Source organism: Oculina patagonica, chromosome 4 (assembly GCF_052425735.1).
Source record: "Oculina patagonica isolate OP01 chromosome 4, crgOcupat, whole genome shotgun sequence".
Lineage (NCBI taxonomy): Eukaryota > Metazoa > Cnidaria > Anthozoa > Scleractinia > Oculinidae > Oculina > Oculina patagonica.
This window is the reverse complement of record NC_135761.1, coordinates 18,812,761-18,833,885: the sequence shown is the minus strand read 5'-3', so window position 1 is coordinate 18,833,885 and position 21,125 is coordinate 18,812,761. Positions and strand designations below refer to the sequence as shown.

At 37.2% G+C, this 21,125-nt stretch overlaps 1 protein-coding gene and 1 pseudogene across 6 annotated transcripts; both read left to right on the top strand.

The window, feature by feature from the left end:
- The first annotated feature begins 534 nt into the window (after positions 1-534).
- On the top strand, positions 535-10,573 carry LOC144648212 (uncharacterized; annotated as a pseudogene). The gene is made up of 7 exons (XR_013569672.1): positions 535-777; positions 1,007-1,083; positions 1,186-1,232; positions 2,322-2,371; positions 9,003-9,136; positions 9,547-9,926; positions 10,148-10,573. The product of XR_013569672.1 is annotated as an uncharacterized LOC144648212 (transcript).
- Positions 10,574-14,017: 3,444 nt separating this feature from the next.
- LOC144651882 (collagen triple helix repeat-containing protein 1-like) lies at positions 14,018-20,180 on the top strand. 5 transcript variants are annotated; one of them, XM_078511935.1, is made up of 5 exons: positions 14,038-14,094; positions 14,187-14,228; positions 18,014-18,158; positions 19,029-19,340; positions 19,694-20,180. In XM_078511935.1, exons 3-5 carry the CDS (start codon positions 18,072-18,074, stop codon positions 20,051-20,053), a joined length of 759 nt encoding a protein of 252 aa, XP_078368061.1. In that variant the 5' UTR covers positions 14,038-14,094; positions 14,187-14,228; positions 18,014-18,071; the 3' UTR covers positions 20,054-20,180. The 5 variants fall into 5 exon arrangements, with proteins under 5 accessions (XP_078368062.1, XP_078368061.1, XP_078368063.1 ...); XM_078511936.1 differs by lacking the exon at positions 14,187-14,228 and having other exon boundaries at positions 14,018-14,094; XM_078511937.1 differs by lacking the exon at positions 14,187-14,228 and having other exon boundaries at positions 14,041-14,112.
- Positions 20,181-21,125: the final 945 nt, after the last annotated feature.

The following is a 21,125-nucleotide window of genomic DNA, read 5'->3' as shown; positions in this document are numbered from 1 at the left end:
GAGACTGAGAGTCACGCGTGTCACGCAAACGTCTGCGTGTATGGTAATCTTTTCCTGTTTGTTTAGCTATATTGCTTGACGAGACAGTGAGATCGTGATTATGTAATTATGATCCATTCTAGCTTTCGTTTCTTATCCTCCAAATAAAAATCCAAAAAAAGTTATACTACTACTATATATGCTGTGTTATATGGGCGGTTTATCTCGAACACTACGATGATTCGTAAATCCGCCTTGGCAGAAACAGGAAGCGTTAATTATATCGAGTGCATGGTTATAGCCCGAAGTGTTAATTATAATAAATCACATTCTATTTGCGATATTCAAATGTCCTGTCAAACAAACGCAATCACCCGGAACTCAAATATTCACCATCAAACAATTCACTTATAAAAATATAAATGACAAATATTTACATTGAAACACTCGAGGGTTTGGGACAAGTACTTATTGGAGCGTTCAAGTAACCGGCGCTTTTCGTTCGACAAAAGTCAACGAAAATAACCATTTAATGAGAGTTAAATAGCTGCAAGATTTTTTACTCTTTTCGCTACCCGCTTTGGGAAGTTTGATTTGCATGAAGACTGTCTGGCCGCCACGTAAACAGATTTTAACTTATAGCTACAGCTATGTCTTTAATCCGGCTATTAAATTTCTTTTAAATTTCTTTTTTAACGATCGATACAATCAGCAAGCCCAACGGTGTGAAATTCTTTAAAACATGAGGGAACGTCATTACTCCGGCAAGCTCTGAGACAGAATGCTGAGAATTAAGAGGTAAACACTAATTTCTTGCTGTTTAAGCGTAATAAATACAGTTACTGGATGTATATATGTTAAAGGTTATAATTATTTGTCAAACTTGCATCATTTGAGAAAAGTATTTTGTAACCATGCGAATGATAGAATTGATTTCTGTCGAACAACAATGCCTGTGAGAATATTATACAGAAAACGTCCCTCAAAATATAGTTGCGAAATTAATTTGCAAACGCGTTATGTCCAGAATCATTCCATTTGCCGACTGGAGGGCTAAAAAGCATGGACGCAAAAAGGGACTTTGCTGACGACGTACATTGTGGTGTAAGTTACCGCTAAGTTTTATTTTTTTTACTTTCGCGTCAGTCTTCCTTTTTCAATAACAGTTCTGAAATGTAACATACAGTTCTCTCTCTTCTTCTACAGCCTAGTTGTCACTTACAGATTCGGAGAGACACAATTCTACTAGAAAGGTAAGTGATTGCATATTTTAAAAATCTGTGCTTTTATACTGTCACGGTAGAGTGTTTTAAAAAGAAGTCTGGCCGGCATTAACAGTTTAATACAAATTTTTCGATTTTGTCAAGGTAGTTCTGGACCGTAAATTTGTGAAACATTCTGCGATCAGCTGCATCGTCTACACGATTGCCAACAAGTTTTAAATGTCATCTTTCGTGCTATTTTACGTACCGTATAGTTGTTGGTTTGCAGTGTGGAGCGGGAGGTGGAGGGGGGAGCTATATATGGCGAATCACAATTCGTGCTATCACCGAGACTGCGTCCGAACTTTCACATCTTAAACGGACACTGACAGCATTATCTGGGCGACGCATTGAAAAATGATTTAAGTAAAAAAGAGTCTCTCTCAACGAAACCAACAAACTTCAATTAATATTTTGTAACAGCGAGCGTCGATTTCGAAATCCTGGCGTGTCTGGTGCGGACACATTCATCAGTACCTATTAACCGCGTGAAACTTCTATTTTTTTTTATTGGAAAAAGCGGCAACTTTCATTTTGGAAATGTTCATCGCGTTCAGACATTATTATGACAAAGGAATGACCAAGTAGTTCAGAAGCGTAAAAAAGGACGTCTTTGTTAGAGCTGCTACTTTACAATATAGTTGAGGTGTCTAGCAATACGTTGTGCATGGGAAATTGAAGGGGGAAATACAAAATTCTGTTTTGGTTTTATTTTTTTAAAAATTGTATCAACTTTAACTTTGAAAACAAAGCGCTAGAGAAAAAATATTCATCGAAATCATTATCTTATGCAATCAATATTTGGTAATTATAACTTACAAATGAAAGACCATTTCGTTCCCATCTGCTAATAAAAAGTTTGTTCCAGCGAATAAAATTCCTTGTAAGAATGCAACTTTTAGTCTAAACAAAGTTGTTTGTATTTCACAAACTTGTTTTATCGGGATCAATTCTACTCCTGTTCTAAAAGCGACAAGACAAGAGCTTCTTGGCTGACTGTGTAAGCCACAACTTTGATTTTCTCTGCTTCTTTGCTTGATTTAATGTTAAATCTAACATTTCTCTCTCCTTTCTCTCCAGTATAAAGATTATTGTCTGCAGATTTCCAGACACGCAAGTTTGCAAGAGAGGTTAGTGACTGTTTTAAATGTGCCTTCTTTATATATTGTTCTGCTTGAGCGCATTTTTGGAAACTAAACTTAAAGCATGTTTACCGAATTTCAATACCGAAGCATCAACTTGCGAAACATCGTGCGATCCAAATGCGCAATAACTTTGCTTCAAAAAGATACGTTATTTTCTCAGTCATTTTCTCTTGAAATAAACAAGTCATTAGACTCAGTAAAGTCCCGCAAAATTCCTTCTTTCTTGTATTTATTGTATTAATCGTGTTTAATGAAGAATCATTAACAAGCTTAACTGTCCATATGCCGTAAATTGAAATTGCATTTTAATGACTGTATGGTGACAGTCTTTGTAAAGAAAAAACGAGTCACTTATAACCAAATTAACAAACTGAATGATGTCAGTGAAAACGGACAGAGACATTTTTATTTCAAGCACAATTTTGCAATTTATACAATTGTCTGATGTTGTTACAATGAATTGTTCTTATGAGTGTTCATGACATCCAAAGTAGTTTCAAACTTTTCGCAACATTTAAATTTCATGGTGAGTTGAAAATATCGATAGCATATTCATTTATTGACATTTATTGATCATTTCATACAGTGAAAAAGGAACGTTTAGAGCTAATGTTGACGCCTACCAGAAAAAATAGAAGTACCAAAATACTTATTAAATCAGTTAGGATAAGGTGAGCAGTTATTTCAAAATAATTATATGTACAATGTAATAAAAGTAATCGTTGTGATAAATTGGCGCTACTTCTAACCACGGATGTAGCTTCTTCGAGCTTATGCTATCAATGACAATGAAATACTCAGAGCAAGATCCTTTACAGTTCTTCAATAGCTCCCTACATCTTGCGCATAACAGCTTGGTACCATTCTGCTAGACGGTATTGAAAAACCACAAAAAACTTATTGATCCAATAATGTTAAGCTGTTGTTGAGACGAGATAATATAGTTACATAACCTCTTAATTTAAACATTAGTCCCTTCACTGTAAACATCAGTAGATTTCCACATGTACGTAAGGAACAAATAACTAGAATGAACAGCCAAAATGCCAAAAGCTAAGCTTAAGTTAACAAACTATTCAATACATCATTTCGAAGAATCTTTCGCTACCTAACAAACATATGCAAGCTAAGCGCAAGTCCTTCAGGCTTGTTGATGGAGCAGCATACTTATCGATGATTTTATTAGCAGAGATAAACACCCTAACAAATGCTGAACCGCTGTTAAAAAACTATTTCAAATTGAGCTATCCGGCCAAATGATTAATGATAATGCGGACATGAATCAAAATAAAAGCTGCATAAGACTTGAAACTACGTAAGATGCGCATGCGGCTTGTAAAGCGATACAACTGAAACTGAGACAGTATGAGGACAAGATACCGCATCTTATAAAGAACTTGACGATTTTTTTTTTTTTTTTTTTTTTTTTTTAATATCTTTTTGCTGTGAAGTAACCTTCATAAACAACTTCAGGACGTCCTTCGTGCTTGGTTTCTTGCTAGCTGGGGGCTCCTCTGATAACCTTGAATAGTTAACATCTATAATGAAGAAAAAAGAGAAGTGACAGGCATTTGTATCCATATAAACCTACATGGAAGCGAGCGAGCACATAAACTGAAATAAATTAACATAAGCTGAATGCAGACAAATTGCTCTGCAAAATCAGGCCAGCGCCTCCTTTCTGAAAGGTGAACAGACAAGTGACTCAAAATGAGGCCAGCGCCTCCTCCTGATGAGTGAATGGACAAGCGTCCCAAAAACAGGCCAGCGCCTCCTTCTGACGAGTGAATGGACAAGCGTCCCAAAGTCAGGCCAGCGCCTCCTTGCTGATAACGTCAATCAAATATTAACCAAACATAAATAGAAACTGCCCCAGCGGTCTTGTAATCAGCGAAAACTTTATACAAACAGCTACCAATGTTGAAATGAAAGAATCTGCTCGAAGTAAAACAGTATTTCGCCGATGTTCCAGTACACTCTTGCTATAAAGACTATAAACAGCTTGCCATCTATTGCAAAACGAGCAATTATTCTGAAAGTTTAGGAAAAAACGAGACGAGGTCCAGAACAGTACGATAAATGTGGCAATGGCCTTGCATGCATGTATACGAGCAGTGAATACCTAGTGAATTAATAAATCCACTCCGTAAGTCCTGCATGGATTTCAAAAACTAAAGTGAAAACATACCTAGTTGTTGCCAAACTGACAAAGTAGACCACTATATGGGATTCCCACCCATATTCAATGCTTGAAAACATGATGAGTTGTAATTAGTCAACCATTTATGTATACATGTAAATAATGCGACTTTATAATCCTCACAACGAGCTCCGTACGGGAAACCATAGCATACAATTTGACACCGCTGTCAATAGGAGCTGAAAATTTTGGGCTATATAACATGTAAACTTCAACTTCGTGCTACTCGAATGTAATACTCTGCAAACGAACAACTATCTAAAACCAACTTAACATAAGAGCCTTGCTGAAATGACAAAAACTTTTCCAGACAAGTCATACCACAAACGTGTATACATGCACCCAGTTATCATTATGGCGCACTTGTTCACTGTTACCTAAATGGACGCCACATTTTGTGGCACTAGCATCTGAGCTAACAATACAATAAGACGGGCCAATCCATAATGACTTTTCAATTTCATCCTGTCCAGTCCACTTCAATACTCAACATGTTTTCTTAGAGAATAAATTGGGCCAAAGTAAACGTCTAGTGAAATCGTAATCCTGCGCAGCCTCAATGTCCTTGTTGTAATAACTGGTCATAATTCGGGAAATGTCCTCAAATACTACACCAATGGAAACAAATTTCCCCCAAGCCAGGCTAAACAATTCCCCATAAACTTTTTTTTTCTGAAACAATTATGAAGACATACAGAAATGCAAAGTAAAAATAACCGTCTATCCGAAATAGGAATTGTTCTATAGATAGTGTTCTGTACTATACCATTCGAAAATTAACAAGGGTCCACTAAAACTTCCCGCCATAGCTAAAAAATAAATCTGAACTTCCGTAAACTGGATCTAAGACTGCACAAGAGTAATAATCAATATGGATCAACTTCTCCTCGTCCAGGAATAGAACAATGTTGACCCCCTTAAAATCCTTCAATATTCAGTTCGAGCGACTTGAGGCATGGAATAAAGATCCAACCCAAATGGAAATACAGTAAACAGAAAAACACCTAAACTAAGCGTCACCTAACGAAAAGCAAGCGAAAACCTAACAATATAAATGTACGATGATCAGGGTGTGAATATAGGTGATAGGTAATAGCCACTTAGACCAAACAAAACCATAAATACTCCCTTATAGAATAGGGCAAAGTGATATTCCCGTTTACGCACTAAATCCTTGTTCATAAAAATGTTTATCTCTTCTTCCATAGGGTTAATTCGAAACACTAAAGGGTAAACCATATAAGAAGGAGCCTTAACTTCTGCCAACCCGGTAAAATGTAAAGGCACTAAATAGCTTATCTACAAATACAGAATGATGCAAAGATAACACATAGCTTTTGAAAAATTTCTGAGGGAATCTTCTTGAAAGGAAGACGAAAACCATCTAAAACAACTGATACAATAATCTCTGAGACGCCTAAAAATAACAGAAATGAATATTTCTTCCCAGACTGCCCTTTAATAACTTGCAACACACCTGGTCTAGTAGAAACTTCACGCTCATATCTGATTTTTGTGTTACCCAGGGGCGGATCCAGGGGGGGTGGATTGGGTGGCTAGCCACCCCCCTTGATCCACCAGAAAAATGAAAATAAACATATTAAAATAGAAAATAAGGACAATGTCCATCCACCTTTCATAGTCAGGCGGCCGTACAAAGTTAAGAAAGGCCATTTTTCCAAAATAGGAGATTTTCGACAGCCTGTTTTACGAACTTCTGGCTTAATGTAACAAAACATGTGTGTATAATTTTAAAAAGTTAGATTCCTTTAAACTTTCAAGAATTGTTTTAGCCTTGCTGGAATGATTTTTTTCTCCATTTACATCTTTTTTTAACGAGTTTTCGTATCGTTTTTTTCGCATCGAAGCGATTTCACAAGCAAGCAAAGTCGCTTAAGTTGTCCCTAGGCCACTTTGCCAAGGGCTAAAAAATTTCACGCACGTGGGTGAGCAAAAAAACGCATATCTGTTCTTTCCTGTAAGTTCCTGGCCTGTCAAGTTTAAATTTCAATCACTGTTCATTTCATAAGAACAAGACTTTTTCTCCAAAATATAACTCGAGGTAAGTTAAAGAAAGAATATTTTGCCAAATTATCAAGGAAAAACAGTGGTTTAATAACTTAATTGACAGCTGTTCAAAGCTGCTCAGAATCGCGGAAATCACGTCTAAGAGGCTTCAACTTTTCAAAATTTTCTGAGGGGGCATGCCCCCAGACCCCCCTAGGGGAATGGAGCCTTCGACTCTATTACATGTGGGCCTCAGACCCAACATCATCTGCACTCCCACTTTCAAAACACTGCCTGAAAGCCCGAACCCCCCCCCCCCTCCCCCATAAAAACAAACGGGGCTTGAACAATATAGTAAACAAAAATATTGGTAAACAGCCACCCCCCTTTGAAAAATCCTAGATCCGCCCCTGGTTACCTCATTCAATTCGTCAAACAGATCGACATTACCAATATCATTTCGATGCCCCATCATTGCGTGCTCCTGATGCCGGCGGGCTTAGTGGAAGCGGCGCTGCTCCAGTAATTAATGGGAAGTTCAACTACTTTAGTTTTACTGCAGTCTGCAAAAGTTTCCGAACCTGCAGTCCTTAGCCCACTGTCCGCCGTTTGAAATAAAAATTAACACCTGCAACACATTCTGTTCGGACAAAAAAACATGTATAAAATTGACAAGCAATCAATAAGACAAGATAACAAAAACGAAATGGGCGGGCGGGCGGGCTGGTTTACAACTTCAATGTCAGCATGGAATGCGAAAGCGAGAAGACTGAACAACTCTGAACAGTCTATAAATACCTTATCAAACCAATCAGAGATACCCAAGGGGCACGCCCAAGCGGCGTGTCATACACAGCGAAATAAATAACCAAAAACCTGTTAATGAACTGTATTGACTGCATACCAGTAGAAAATACATTTACGTTCTAATTCGCTACGCTCAAACGAACGTAAATTATTTTCTTCTTCAATACTGCAAAAAATACACACCAAGGGAATGATGGTTGGATGCTCAGGCAATCCAACCTACGCGAGACATCACAAAGTAAAAAATATAAGATCTTACCGCGAGAAGGCTAAATTGCTAGTTGGTTAGAACCTCTTGAGAATACTGCGAAATTAGCGTCCGAATCCGCCTTCTTCTTTTCGGCTGACAGTCAATTCTCTTTGCATCTTCTGACAAGCAAGCTCGTCCGACTCGTATACATGTAGAGCCAACAACTCGTCTTTGCTTCTATCCGCGAGATTTATCGCCTTCTGCCGCGTCGTTGTGAGCTGTCCTCCTTCCGTTACCAGCTTGCAGACTTCTGACGGTTTATCCAGGCTGATCTCTAGCTGAGCGAACGTTCAACTCAAACAGCTTATAATTACTATGAATTTAAACTACAATGCTTCAATGTCGATTTTCGACTTTCCTCCGAATTCTAATTGACTATCCGAACTAGGACGACAGGTAATTCTTGAACAGGGAGGACACTTAATTAACTAACTCTGGATTTGAAGACTCTTGCTGCAACCATAGGATTACTCAAAACTTCGGATTTACAACTTCAATGTCAGCATGGAATGCGAAAGCGAGAGGACTGAACAACTCTGAACAGTCTATAAATACCTTATCAAACCAATCAGAGATACCCAAGGGGCACGCCCAAGCGGCGTGTCATACACAGCGAAATAAATAACCAAAAACCTGTTAATGAACTGTATTGACTGCATACCAGTAGAAAATACATTTTTCATAACTTCAGTTAAACATGGATAATCTTTTGACTGTAAGTTGCGTTACGAAAATTGAGCAGAAAATATTCGGTCCTCTTTTTGGTTTGTCTTGCGTTAAAAAAATAAATTGGTATAGTATCTCAAATAAGAGAAGAAAATTATTCAGTCAAAGGATCGTCAAGGTCATCAACTAATGCAACACGTCAGCATTAGGTAACTTACGAATAGAAGACTGCATTTCATTGGTCAAATGGGTAACAAAAAAAGTTGTTCTGGCCAATTACATTCCCTGTAAGAAAAAAAATAATCTTAATATAGCTGTTAAATTAGTATTCACAAACTTGTTTTATCGCGAGTCGTTCGACTCGAGGTTATACAGCGACGAGGCAAGAGTGGCAAAAAATATCAAAAAAAAATATCAAATAACTCTTTATTAAGCACCATGACTGCGCTCAAGACCTCTTCTGTGGGGAAGACAAATATTGAATATTAAGCGATCAGATTTTCTGTCTCTAAAATGCAAAAACTGTTGTCGTAGATTTTGAAATACAAATGGTTTTTGTTACAGGATTGCCTCTTGCCATCATTGCAGACGGTCTTTAATTTCTAATGATAACAATACAATAAATGACTTCATTTAACAATCGGCGCGGTGGATTTGATCTTAAATCTTTCTACCTTTTTCCACAGAAAATCGTAAAGAAGAAATGGCCCTTCTTATGAGTAAAGTCTCTGTGGTTTCCATGGTGTATGTGATGTCATGCTTTGCCATCTATTGTGCTGCGGAGGGCAACAAAACCACAAAACAACCGTCCTCAAATATGGTATGCTGTTTGTTTAACTTGAAACCATACAGCGGCTAGGAGGAAGATTGAACTAAGCAGCTGTTAAGAACCATATATTTGCTCGTCAAGTTGCCTAACTACATAACCTGACCTAATAATTGTATTGTGCAAAACAGTGTGCAGCATTGTGATGTTAATAGTTATGAACTATTCTGCTTGAATCCAAAAAACTTAAAAGTGAAAAAACGCAGCTACATAGGCATCTTAACAGAAGGCATGGAAAAGTCGACAGCCTTTGATTTTTGGCGTGGAAAAGTAATGGATAAAATATGCATTAAATCTAATCAGCAAACATGCAAAACTCGTATCTTCACCTGACGTTGCCAAGAGATTTGTCTTTACTGACTTTCTCATTAATAACTCATGACTCGTTTCTTATTCCAACCCAGCAACCTCCTTCTTTCTGTTATGGTGGTGTCCCTGGTATTCACGGCAGACCTGGGTTCCCTGGAGTACCAGGCCCTGCAGGTTTACACGGAAAGTCTGGGTCTCCTGGGGCACCAGGCCGTGATGGCCGTGATGGCCGTGAAGGAGCCAAAGGTGATCAGGGTAGCCCAGGGAAGACCGGACCCCAGGGATCTCTAGGTCCCAAAGGAATTCATGGTGCCAAAGGAACACCTGGTGTGCAGGGTCCTCCCGGTCAAAAGGGGCAGCGTGGAGACAGTGGAACGAGTGGAATCCCTGGGACTCCCGGTGCGATGTCTTATAAGAACTGGAAAGAGTGCGCATGGAAAGACTTGAATGACGGCCAAACAACGGTCTGATCAAGGTAAATTTTTCAAAGGTTTATATGTTTATCCAAAAAAATTTGTTTGAATGTGCTATATAAATTAAGGAAAAAGATTGATATGAGGTGAGAAAATTCTCACAAAGCTCGGACAAAACTGAAAATGAACTTTTCAAACCCAAACAACAAAACGCTCCTTCTAACTATTTCAGATTCTAGTAAACTGAATTTTTGAATTATCTTGTATCATAATTTTTACACAGGACTGTGTGTTCACCAAGAACTTCTCTGACACAGCCCTCCATGTTTACTGGACTGGTGCCCTGAGAATCTACAACTGTGACAGTTGCTGCAAACGCTGGTATTTCACTTTCAACGGTGCTGAATGTGCAACTCCTCTGCCAATTGACGGTATTGTGTACATGTGGAAAGGACGTGGTCATAAAGATCTTCATCGTGTCCGCCATATTGAGGGGCACTGTAACAACATCCACAAAGGCATGGTGCGCGTGGAATTCTGGGTTGGTGACTGTGAGCATGGTGCAAAGGCTGACGCTTACACAGGGTACCAATCAGTGTCCCGGATCTTTATTGAAGAAGTTCCTAAACCTCAGGCTTACATCTCGAGAGGAAACGTCAATTCCTGCATAAACGCTTACAGGACAATGATTAGTTGCTTAATTATATAACGAGTGGTTTGTATGCTTACTTGGTGTGCTTTGTAATTGTTTCACATTTGCAGCTGTTGTTAATAAAAAGCAGGAAGATTGACAACTAGAAGGAACGGTTTCTTTCTTTATTTGTTTGTTTGTTTTCTTCCTTTTCTTTCTTTCTTTTCTGTTGCAACTGACTCCAGAAAGCGATGCAATATTTTGTATACGATGTAACGCAAAGAACTGTCAGAACAAATGATTTAATTAGAGAACTAGCCATGGCCAGGAAGAATTAAACACAAACAAAATGCTCAGATCAATACTATTTTACAATAGCAAAGCAATGAGGTACGAGATTTAAGTGACCACCAAGTCAACTAACACTCAGTTTTTGTCCCAAGCGAAAACTCAAACGTGCAAAGGAACCTTCAACCTTTTCCCCAAAGTAAAGCTACAGTTGTTGTTTTACAAACTGAGAGAATCTTACAAAAGGAAGTTCTTAAATGAGGCCTTCTGCTGCTTTTTTTGGGACGACGTGATAAAAATTATTTGGATTTACATGACTTTGAAATCAACAAATTGCAAAGAAATCATTTTTGTAAACTAGACATGCGTTAAAAATATAACACAAACAGCGGTGATAAACATTATGAAAAATCGCATTTTTATAAACTTGACGTTTCGTATGCTAAGCTACATACATTTTCAAAAGTATGACCGTTAAAATTTTTGGCAACTATTTATATATTGTATGAAAGGGGTTTGGAACCGAGACAGTGACAATTGATCTACAGCAGTAACTTAATATTCACATTTTGGTTAATAAAGTAACAACCTCTCACTGCCGACATTGGCATTTAAAGAAGGTTGTAGTTCATTAATGTATAAGGTCTCTTTAATCTTGCAGTGGAGGTCGGTTTTGCCTGACGCGAGGATTTCAAAATGATCCCATTTGATGTTATGGCCTGTGGTTTTTATGTGATCAGTAATAGCTGATTGATGGTCGCATTTAGTGAGGGCCTTAAAGTGTTCAGTTTTTCTGTCATGCAATCGTCGTTTTGTTTTCCCAATGTAAACATAGTCACAGTCCCAGCAGCTAGCTTTGTAGATGACCTTAGATCGTTGAGAACGGTTGAGGCGGTCTTTGTACGGAAAGAAGGATTTGATGCGGCGTGTGTTCTGAAAAATGATCTTGAGGTTGACGAAAGAGTAGAAGTTGGATACACAGGATTTAAGGCGTTTAGTGATTTGGATGCTCGGAAGACCTAAGTAGGGTAACAGGATTATGACATCTTTTTTAGGAACTGTCGCAACAGGGGTGTCTGGCTTGTTTTTGTGTCTGTTCAAAACATCGTTAACGTTGTACGTGATAATGCCTTGAGGGTAACCATTTTGCAGCAAGAGCTTCCTGAGATCTTTAATACATTAATGAACTACAACCTTCTTTAAATGCCAATGTCGGCAGTGAGAGGTTGTTACTTTATTAACCAAAATGTAAATATTAAGTTACTGCTGTAGATCAATTGTCACAGTCTCGGTTCCAGACCCCTTTCATACAATATATAAATAGTTGCCAAAAATTTTAACGGTCATACTTTTGAAAATGTATGTAGCTTAGCATACGAAACGTCAAGTTTATAAAAATGCGATTTTTCATAATGTTTATCACCGCTGTTTGTGTTATATTTTTAATCAAGTTACGATGGCCTAAAACCAAGAGTCTCTAGACATGCGTTGTTTAAAATAGAAGGAGTTACAAACTCTAAACATTTTCATGATTGCAAAAATAAAAACAACTGAAGAATCGTAGAAGTTAAGAGTTTTGCATAACAAAGATTAACGTTTCGGGATTGCCGTTAATTGTTAATATTGAGAAGGTTTATTTTCCAATCGTGTATGTTTGACAGCACAGCATTCAGTGACGTGGATTGAATTGATAGATATAGAGGCATAAAACCTCGTTTCCAGTTCCTTATCTTTGCTTTTTCTTTTCTCCCTTCTCCCGCCCCTTCCACATTACCAAGGAAAAAGCCCTGGGCAGTTTTTTTTTTCTCTTTCGGCGCTTTAATCCCGGTCTAGTGAATCTTGTCCCGGTGTGATCCTTACATAGCAGGGCCGTAACTAGCAAGAGGCAAGACGTGGCACTTGCCTCGTCTAGATTAAAACCCAAATTAAAACGTTCAGGTGGGGAAATAGAGAGGTCCTCGGCTATAATTGTAATACGTAAACTCCAGCTAAACGAAAACGATATGGTCTATAAAACCCATCTGTTGATTGCAGAAGTATTAATAAAGAGAATTTTTGTAAAAAAAATTAGTTATGTTTTGTCTCCTCTATGCCTTTGGCTTTAAAAAGGTATCCATTTTCGATTTTTCATCCTGAACTAGGTACAGGGATTAAGAATCTCCACGGCATACCTATAGCTTATTGTCTGTAGTGCACCCTCCATCCCAACCCCAGGTCTGTGCTTCACTGCGAAATTTTAATCAATCTTTGCGAAAACTGAAATATTAGCGCCGTTTCAGCACATAGGTCCGGTTTTTATTTATCCGGACCTCTGAGATGACATGCATTAGAATGAGAAATGTAGCATTTTGTTTTCTCCACAGCTGCTCTGTTTTGACAGTTGCATTCAAGAAATTAAAACAGTGCCAAAAAGAAGAATAACAGATCACTTAAGGTTTATGTGCGTTAATGTGGCGAACAAACACATTAATCAGCCTTTGACAGCTTGTGGACAAAGGCCGAGGTCCAAACACGAAAAAAAAACCAATGTAGGGTATATGTTTTTACGTTTTACCGAAATAAGGCGTATTTTATTTTCTGTATGACATTCTCAGCACTGGTTAATAATGTTTTCAAGTTATATTCACAAGACTGAGAAATCAGTGCGTGCATTGCTCGATGTACCTAGAAACAGAGTTTGAAAAAAAAAACTATTATTCAGTCTTCCCACCAGCCGTGCTTTGTTCACATAAACAATAATAAAATGCTATTCTTTTAGAGAAGAAATAACCAGTATATAACTGTTGCTACAATATTGACAGATATATTTGACTATAACCAAACCATTTTAATAAACCAATATCGATGCTAATTCAAACTCATCGGTAAAAGCAATTAATCTAAGTATATAAACACAGGCGACGTGTTCTCAAAGTCGTCAAAAAGAATACCGATCAAGTTATGGCAATAGCTTATTTTCCATAAAGGCCAAAGCTCGTTTCAAAATTTTCCTCTAGTTTGATCCACTTCATATATCCATGTCTGGCCTTTTTTAGAGATATAATGAGAAAATTTTAATCAATTGTTAACAACTAGTACGCCAAGAAACTTTAGGTTTTTAAGTTTTTTTAGAAAGAAGAAAAATAAACCTGATGGATCTGAAATGGTCAGTCACTTTTGTTTATTTAAAACAGAACACTTAGAAGTTATTATATCCAAGTTAATAACGCTGAGAAAACAAACCATGATGAACAAACTAAACACGACCAACCTAACAACATCGATCACCGTTCAGCAAGTTCATTCCCTTCTGAGGAGCAGTACAGCGACAAGTACGTATTGGATGAGTTGTAGATTCTGCCTTGTAGTTATGTTTTTTTGCATTTCTTAACAATCCGATCCTATCTTTGTTCCTACCACTAAGCTATCTGTTTTCGCTCTATCCAAGCCCTGTGCTACTTGAAAGGCAAGTATATACCTTTACGTTTTTGTTCTTCCCCGGCTTAAAATGGGTAAGATCCAGTAAGAATGCCCCACCGCAAGAGCTGACGCAGGTAGACTTAATAACCCCTGTTCTGCAGACTTTATTCAGTGCAACATGCAGTTTGGGCTCATTAGGTTAACTTGTAGCAGCGATGATCCTCAATTTAAACAGTTAAGACAGAATCCGCCAGGACCTCGAGTATTAATTGGACAAAAATGTGCTCCAAAATTATTTACATGTTATTGCAAACTTCTGTGTTACTTTTTTAAATATCTTATGCATTGAAAAACAAAGTTTCACTGAGTTCCACTGAATAGTTTAAAAGACGATTTTACAAAAAAAAGCTACACGTAAAATTTTACCTATAGGTTACATGGTTCTTGTAAACTTTGAAATTCATTTTCTCAGGCTCTGATAAGAAATTGTTGTTGTTGTTATCACGAATAATTACTAACATTTTTAGCTTTTAAAAAGGGTAGAAAATAACGCAATAAGATTTAAATTAATACAGTACTTGATATTTGTCCTATAAAATTAAATTTCTCGTTTTATTGATGGATTCCGTCTTAATCTTTGTCGTGAAATTGAAAACAAAAATATTTTGAACAGAAAATAAATGGGCCACTCAGTATTTGTACTGACGTGTATAACAAAACATGCACCATCGAGTCGAACTCAAAAATAAAATAAATGAATGTCACAGCTAGGGTCTAAGTTCGGTTTCAAAAAAACAAATGTTTCCTCGCATTTCCGTCTTCACTGCCAATTGTACTTTAGACCAAGTTTTTCTCTCCGTGCTAACTTCACATACACCGTTATTTTTACTTTCAGGTTATTTTGCTTTTAAAAGTTGTATCTATGTTAAAATGATTTTGCATTTAATTTAAAACTTTAGGTCATAAAATTGCCATCGGATTTAGCGACGTCAGCCCCGGGGATGTGCCGCAGCAACGTGTCCCTGCAACATTTTTCCGTAATGCTGTGATTTCGTCCCTGCAACATGTCGCTGCAAATTGGAAAACTATTCTTTGTACATAAAACTGCAGATCCACGCATCGACTCCAAAATATCCTAAGCATTTTGGGGTGTTTTTATTTATAGTCAATAAGCTGGCTCGTAATGGTTTAAACATTCCCGTCTCTTGCAGGGAAGGCCAAAAAACAGTCAAAATTGACCACATTTGGTTTTTATTTATTTTCTCAGGAGATATTTACAACTGAGAAGAAAGACATACCTCTTTTGAAAGGTTATGGAACAGGCTTTAAGGAAAAAATGTTTTTGTCCAAAACAAACCATAATATTTTTGAATATATTAATTTAATTACCTTAAATTACAATAAAATGGCCAAAAATTTTGGACAAAAAGCAACAAGTTTCACAAATGTTTAAGGTTATAAGAAAAAGTTAAAAGCAAAAATGTTCCTTGTTATTTTGGCAACATATTTAGCAATTCTGGCTGAAAAAGAATGAAACAAGAATTTATTACAATTTATCTAAGCAAATTTTTAACCTAATTTGCATAAATTAACATAAATATTTAGGTCAAGTAGCGTCACAGAATTTCGAATATTTTGTTACTTCTGTTGTCCTAAAAACCCTTTTCCTCAAAATATTACGATCTCCTTATACTCAGAGATAAATTCAGACATCCATTCTAAGCAACAAGCAAGGTTTTGTACGCAGAAAGCAAATATAAATAACATTTCATTGCATTTCAGACCATGTGCCCTCGTACGGTTCGTACCAAGTACACAACTCTCACCTTGATTTCGATCGATTCATCGCTTGTATTTCGCAGTTGACGATCAAGATTAATAGGCATCCCATTATTACTGCCTTCTTTCTCTAAAAACAAACTCAAAAGCTCTCTCTGCCCTGACAACCGCAATTGACGAAAACTTCGCGTTTGACGCCATTTTCAATTGATTTTTGTCCGCATCGTGAAATACGTCGTGTAGGCCACATTCAAGTATATTAGCTCAAATTTGCGGGGGGATTGGGTAATTCTCTTGTCACGCATTCTACAAAATTTTGTAGCGATTGGACGAAGAATAAATTTTCAGTGATTTTTTTCGTCATCGTTCCTGAAGGAACGATATTTAAAGGGGGTAACCCAAATTAATTAAACATTCCCGTCTTCGGTATTCTTATTCTTTCGCAGCTACACCAAAAAGTTTAGGATAACTTTTAGTAAAAATGTTTATATAGCTTTTACCATTTAACAAATTAAGAGCTGCTACGACATCAAAATTCGTTACCATGTCCACTTCAAAGGTTGCACCATGGCAACGTCAAAGAGACCTATTTTAAAACTTTTGAGGGTAATAAACACTCGTCGCAGTTTTTTTTGGTTTTAATGAAGTTTTGTCCAAACAACATAAGAAACATTTTTGCACATGCTCGATGAAAATCTGTTGTTAGGGTTCTGCGCATGTTATTTTAACATAAAAATAAGATGGCTCTAAACCCTACTGATATATTTATTTCAAAATTCTCAAAATATTCCTTTTGCCGTTTAGACCAAAATAAAAACTTTCACCAAGTAGTTTTTAAGTTATTAGCCTAAATTATTCAGAGATAGGATAGTTTTACCGGAATTTTTATAGGTTTTCATGTCAACAAGTTTTGGCATCATTTTGATCGGACTGTGTTACGTGATAAAAGCCTTACTGGCTTTCAGTAAACTTACTAATTTTAAAAACACGACACAACTTTTTAAAGACATGTTTCGGCATGACTTATGCCATCTTCAGTTTATTGAGAATTTAAAATCTAGGGCTATATATATATACCCAAGCTACAAATCCAAAAATAGAAATGTATACAAAGTAAAATTACAATAACAAAAGATAATGGTAAAGCCGTTACAAAGTGGCAGGTACTGTCTGGTACTGTCTAGAACAGTAATTACTCACAGTGTGAGCTTTAGACCGTTACTAATAGAACAAAAGATTAAAATAAAAAGGTGTTGACATGCTGCACTTGAGTGTTTAAATCTGGTTTTAAACTATTAATGTAAAAGGCCTCTTTTAATTTAAGAAAATAAACGGTTTGAGCAGAATCCAAAATTTTAAAGCAATCAGATGTGTATAAATTAACAGAAACTCTTAAACGTAACTCATTTCCCTCCCACATAATTGACAAAATCATTAAACGTTATCTAGATAATGTTAGACTTAATTCCTCTAGTGATGTTAGTATTAGTAATTCTAACAACACTAGCACTCGCTATTTCAAACTACCTTTCATCGGCAATGTATCTAATATAACCCAGATAAAAATTAAACAGTTATCTAGGCGTTTTTGCAGCGACTTAAACATCAAGTTAGTTTTTTCCTCTTTTAAAATAAAGAATTTCTTCAGTTTTAAAGATCCCATTCCTGATGCTATTAGATCCTCTGTTGTTTATCAATTTACTTGTGCGGGATGTAACTCCCGTTATATTGGCGAGACTTCCCGTCATTTTTCAACAAGGATCAAAGAGCATACTTTAACTGACAAAAATTCACATGTTTTTAAACACCTTAACAGTTCATCTAATTGCAAAAATTTATACACATCTGATTGCTTTAAAATTTTGGATTCTGCTCAAACCGTTTATTTTCTTTCAGTAAACGTTTTTCAGTCACATCAAAAGATTATGTGGCCAGATGTAATAGAATGCCAAAGCTAAGACGGGAAGATCTTAAGTATTATGATCCACTTTTATAAGCAGAATCAGTTTTGCTGGGGCACGGGCTAATTTGGAAATGTACTCAAATCCACAGGGCACCAGAAAACCGTAAACTATTGAATTAACTGGCAGTAATCATACAGCTCATCACCATGTCAAGTTTATTGCTTATTTTGCTGGTCACTGTCTGTGCTGTGCAGGGAAACAGCCACGACAAGCAAACCGGCGACCAAGCCAAGGTATAGTATAAGGCTCTGTAAACACTAATGAGTTTTCGTTTGCAAACGGACACTTTTTGCTTTTTTTGCGTTTTCGCCTTCCGTCCACATTACTCCAGCGGTTTCAGCCACCGAAAACTTCGCAATTGGAAAACGCCCTCCAAAGTATATCCCATCGAAATCGCCGTTTTTCAGTTGTAGTGTGGGCGTCGAAAACGATGCACGTCACGTGACGTCACGTGATCACCGTAGCGCTGGCTCAAGAGCTCTGACCGGTCAGTTCATGCTCAATTGAAACATTGTGCGGGTTTTTTGTCCTTAGCGTATAAGCGTGAATGAATAAAAGACGGTTCTAAAACGAGGGTGACGACCGAAAACAGTTCCGATACAAAGACGAATAAGTGTAAGATGGAATCAAAACGCATTGTAAATCGTGACTTTTTTTCGCTTCCAAAAGCCATTTTTTTGTCTCCAAAAATAAGTGTTATAAAAAAAAAATTTCATGACACATAACTGACATAACGCAAATTAAAAACTGAGACAAGACTTGATGTTAGAGAATCTCCAAGTCGCCTGTTTGAAGGCAACAATTTCACTTTAAGTCAGATTAAGAATATTTAGCGTGTAGTTTAGCGTTTTTATCTTATTATAGTCGAATACTTTTTTATATACTAGTTACTACATTTAGACACGACCTCAAGCTACTTATTTTTTACCCTCATCGTGTTTAAATAAAGGTTATACATCAGGTTTAACATAAAAAACGGTACGATACTAAAACAAGTCTAGTACGAATACAACGACAACTTTACTTTGCGATATCAGATACAATTCAGTGTTCCAAAACTTGCATGTCATACGCCAGTAACTAATTCTGTGATTTTTTGAAAGCCATCTTCCCTCTGCTGCGCATGTCCTAGTACACATTGCAAGCCTGGTTCTCAAGGGATACCCGGACGGGATGGACGTGATGGTCGTGACGGAATTCAGGGAATCCAGGGAATGACCGGACCACTGGGTCCTCCAGGATTGCCAGGACCAAAGGGAAAAGCTGGTATCCAGGGTCCTAGCGGACAAAAAGGGGAGCGCGGAGAGACTGGAACAAGTGCAATCCCTGGGACTCCCGGCCTGATGTTTTATAAGAACTGGAAAGAGTGCGCATGGAAAAACTTGAATGACCAAACAGACTACGGTCTGATTAAGGTGAATGATCAGTATATTGTTTGTTTTGTTCTCTTCGACATATATAATTTTTCGCATTAAAGCTGTGATTTTTACAGGCATGATTCTTTGGCAGTTCTTACATTTAAATTGTAAACATTATAATTACTGCTTGGAACGTTTCTTTAGTTTATTTTTAAGGACCCTTGTTACCAGTTGTTATTTTTTGATTTTTTACACCGAATATACATACAAAGGTATGTTTAAAAATTGCATATTCGACTCATGTTATTTAAGTGTAATGTTTACTATTGCAACACAAAGATGTAACAAACAATAAAAAACATGTAATCATCTTCTTTAAATAAACGTCCGTCTATAAAATATTTTTACAGGACTGTGTGTTCACCAAAAACTTCTCTGACACAGCCCTCCATGTTTACTGGACTGGTGCCCTGAGAATCTACAACTGTGACGGTTGCTGCAAACGCTGGTATTTCACTTTCAACGGTGCTGAATGTGCAGCTCCCCTGCCAATTGACGGTATTGTGTACATGTGGAAAGGAAAAGGTCATAAAGATCTTCACCGTGTCCGCCATATTGAGGGGCACTGTAACAACATCCACAAGGGCAAGGTACGCGTAGGATTCTGGGTCGGTGATTGCGAGGGTTATGGAGGAGGTGCTGACGCCTACACAGGGTATAAATCAGTGTCCCGGATCTTTATTGAAGAAGTTCCTAAACCTCAGGCTTAGATGCCGAGAGGAAACGTCAATTCCTGCATAAACGCTTATAATGGGACAATGATTAGTTGCTTAATTATATAACGAGTGGTTCGTCTAATTACTAGGTGTGCTTTGTAATTGTTTCACATTTGCAGCTGTTGTTAAATAAAAGACAGGAAGAGTGGCAACTTGAAATATGGTTGCTTTTCTTTGTTTTTGTTTGTTTGCTTCTTTTCTTTTAGTTCTTTATTTTTCTCGTACAACTGGCACCAGAAAACGATGTAATGTTTTGTTTACATTATAACGCAAAGAACATCCAGAAAATAAAAGAAATAGTTAACTAGCCAAGAAATAATGGAACACAAACAAAATGCTCAATTGAATACTTGAAATCAAGTTGGCTCGCTGGCGATAAAGGAAGTGCAAAAATAGGATGATTTTATATTAAAATTTACCACCAAGCCAACAAACACTCAGCTTCATTCCAAACCCACGCATATAAACCAATTTATCTTTGGAACCTGAAATTTTGGCGAGTAATATATATTTGTATTACCTTTTCGTTGGCGTGAAGAGAAAAAAGGGCCATTTTGAAATGAACTTCTCCTTTAAAAAAATCACAGGATTTTCTGCGGAATTATTTGTTTCCGTAACATTTACTATTATTGCCTGTAAAACACAACCGAGGTCGGGAAAAGACAGTTAATTCGTGAAACATTGCAATAGATAAAGCGTTATAGTGATGGAGAGAAAGGACTACTCATTAATTAAAGTTCCAGATAACTTGGAACCTGCGGGTTCAGAGCTGTGCTAAAAAGCGGTTAATTTTCCGGATGTTATGTCATTCATTTGATTGGGCGAAATCCAAATGTGCCATTCGTCCCTTTGGATACAAAGCTACAGTAATACAGTTTGATTTTACAGTTCACCCGACTACAAACATCATTTTTTCTGTTAATAAATCTCGACTCGACCTAGTCCTTTAGGCGTTCGTTGTAGACCGAGCACATAGCGCGAGCATGGTGCTGGGAACTTGTGACGTCGTGTGTAGGTAATCGTGACGTCAAGCGTTAGCGGGAAGATAAGGTCTGGGTGCTAGGCA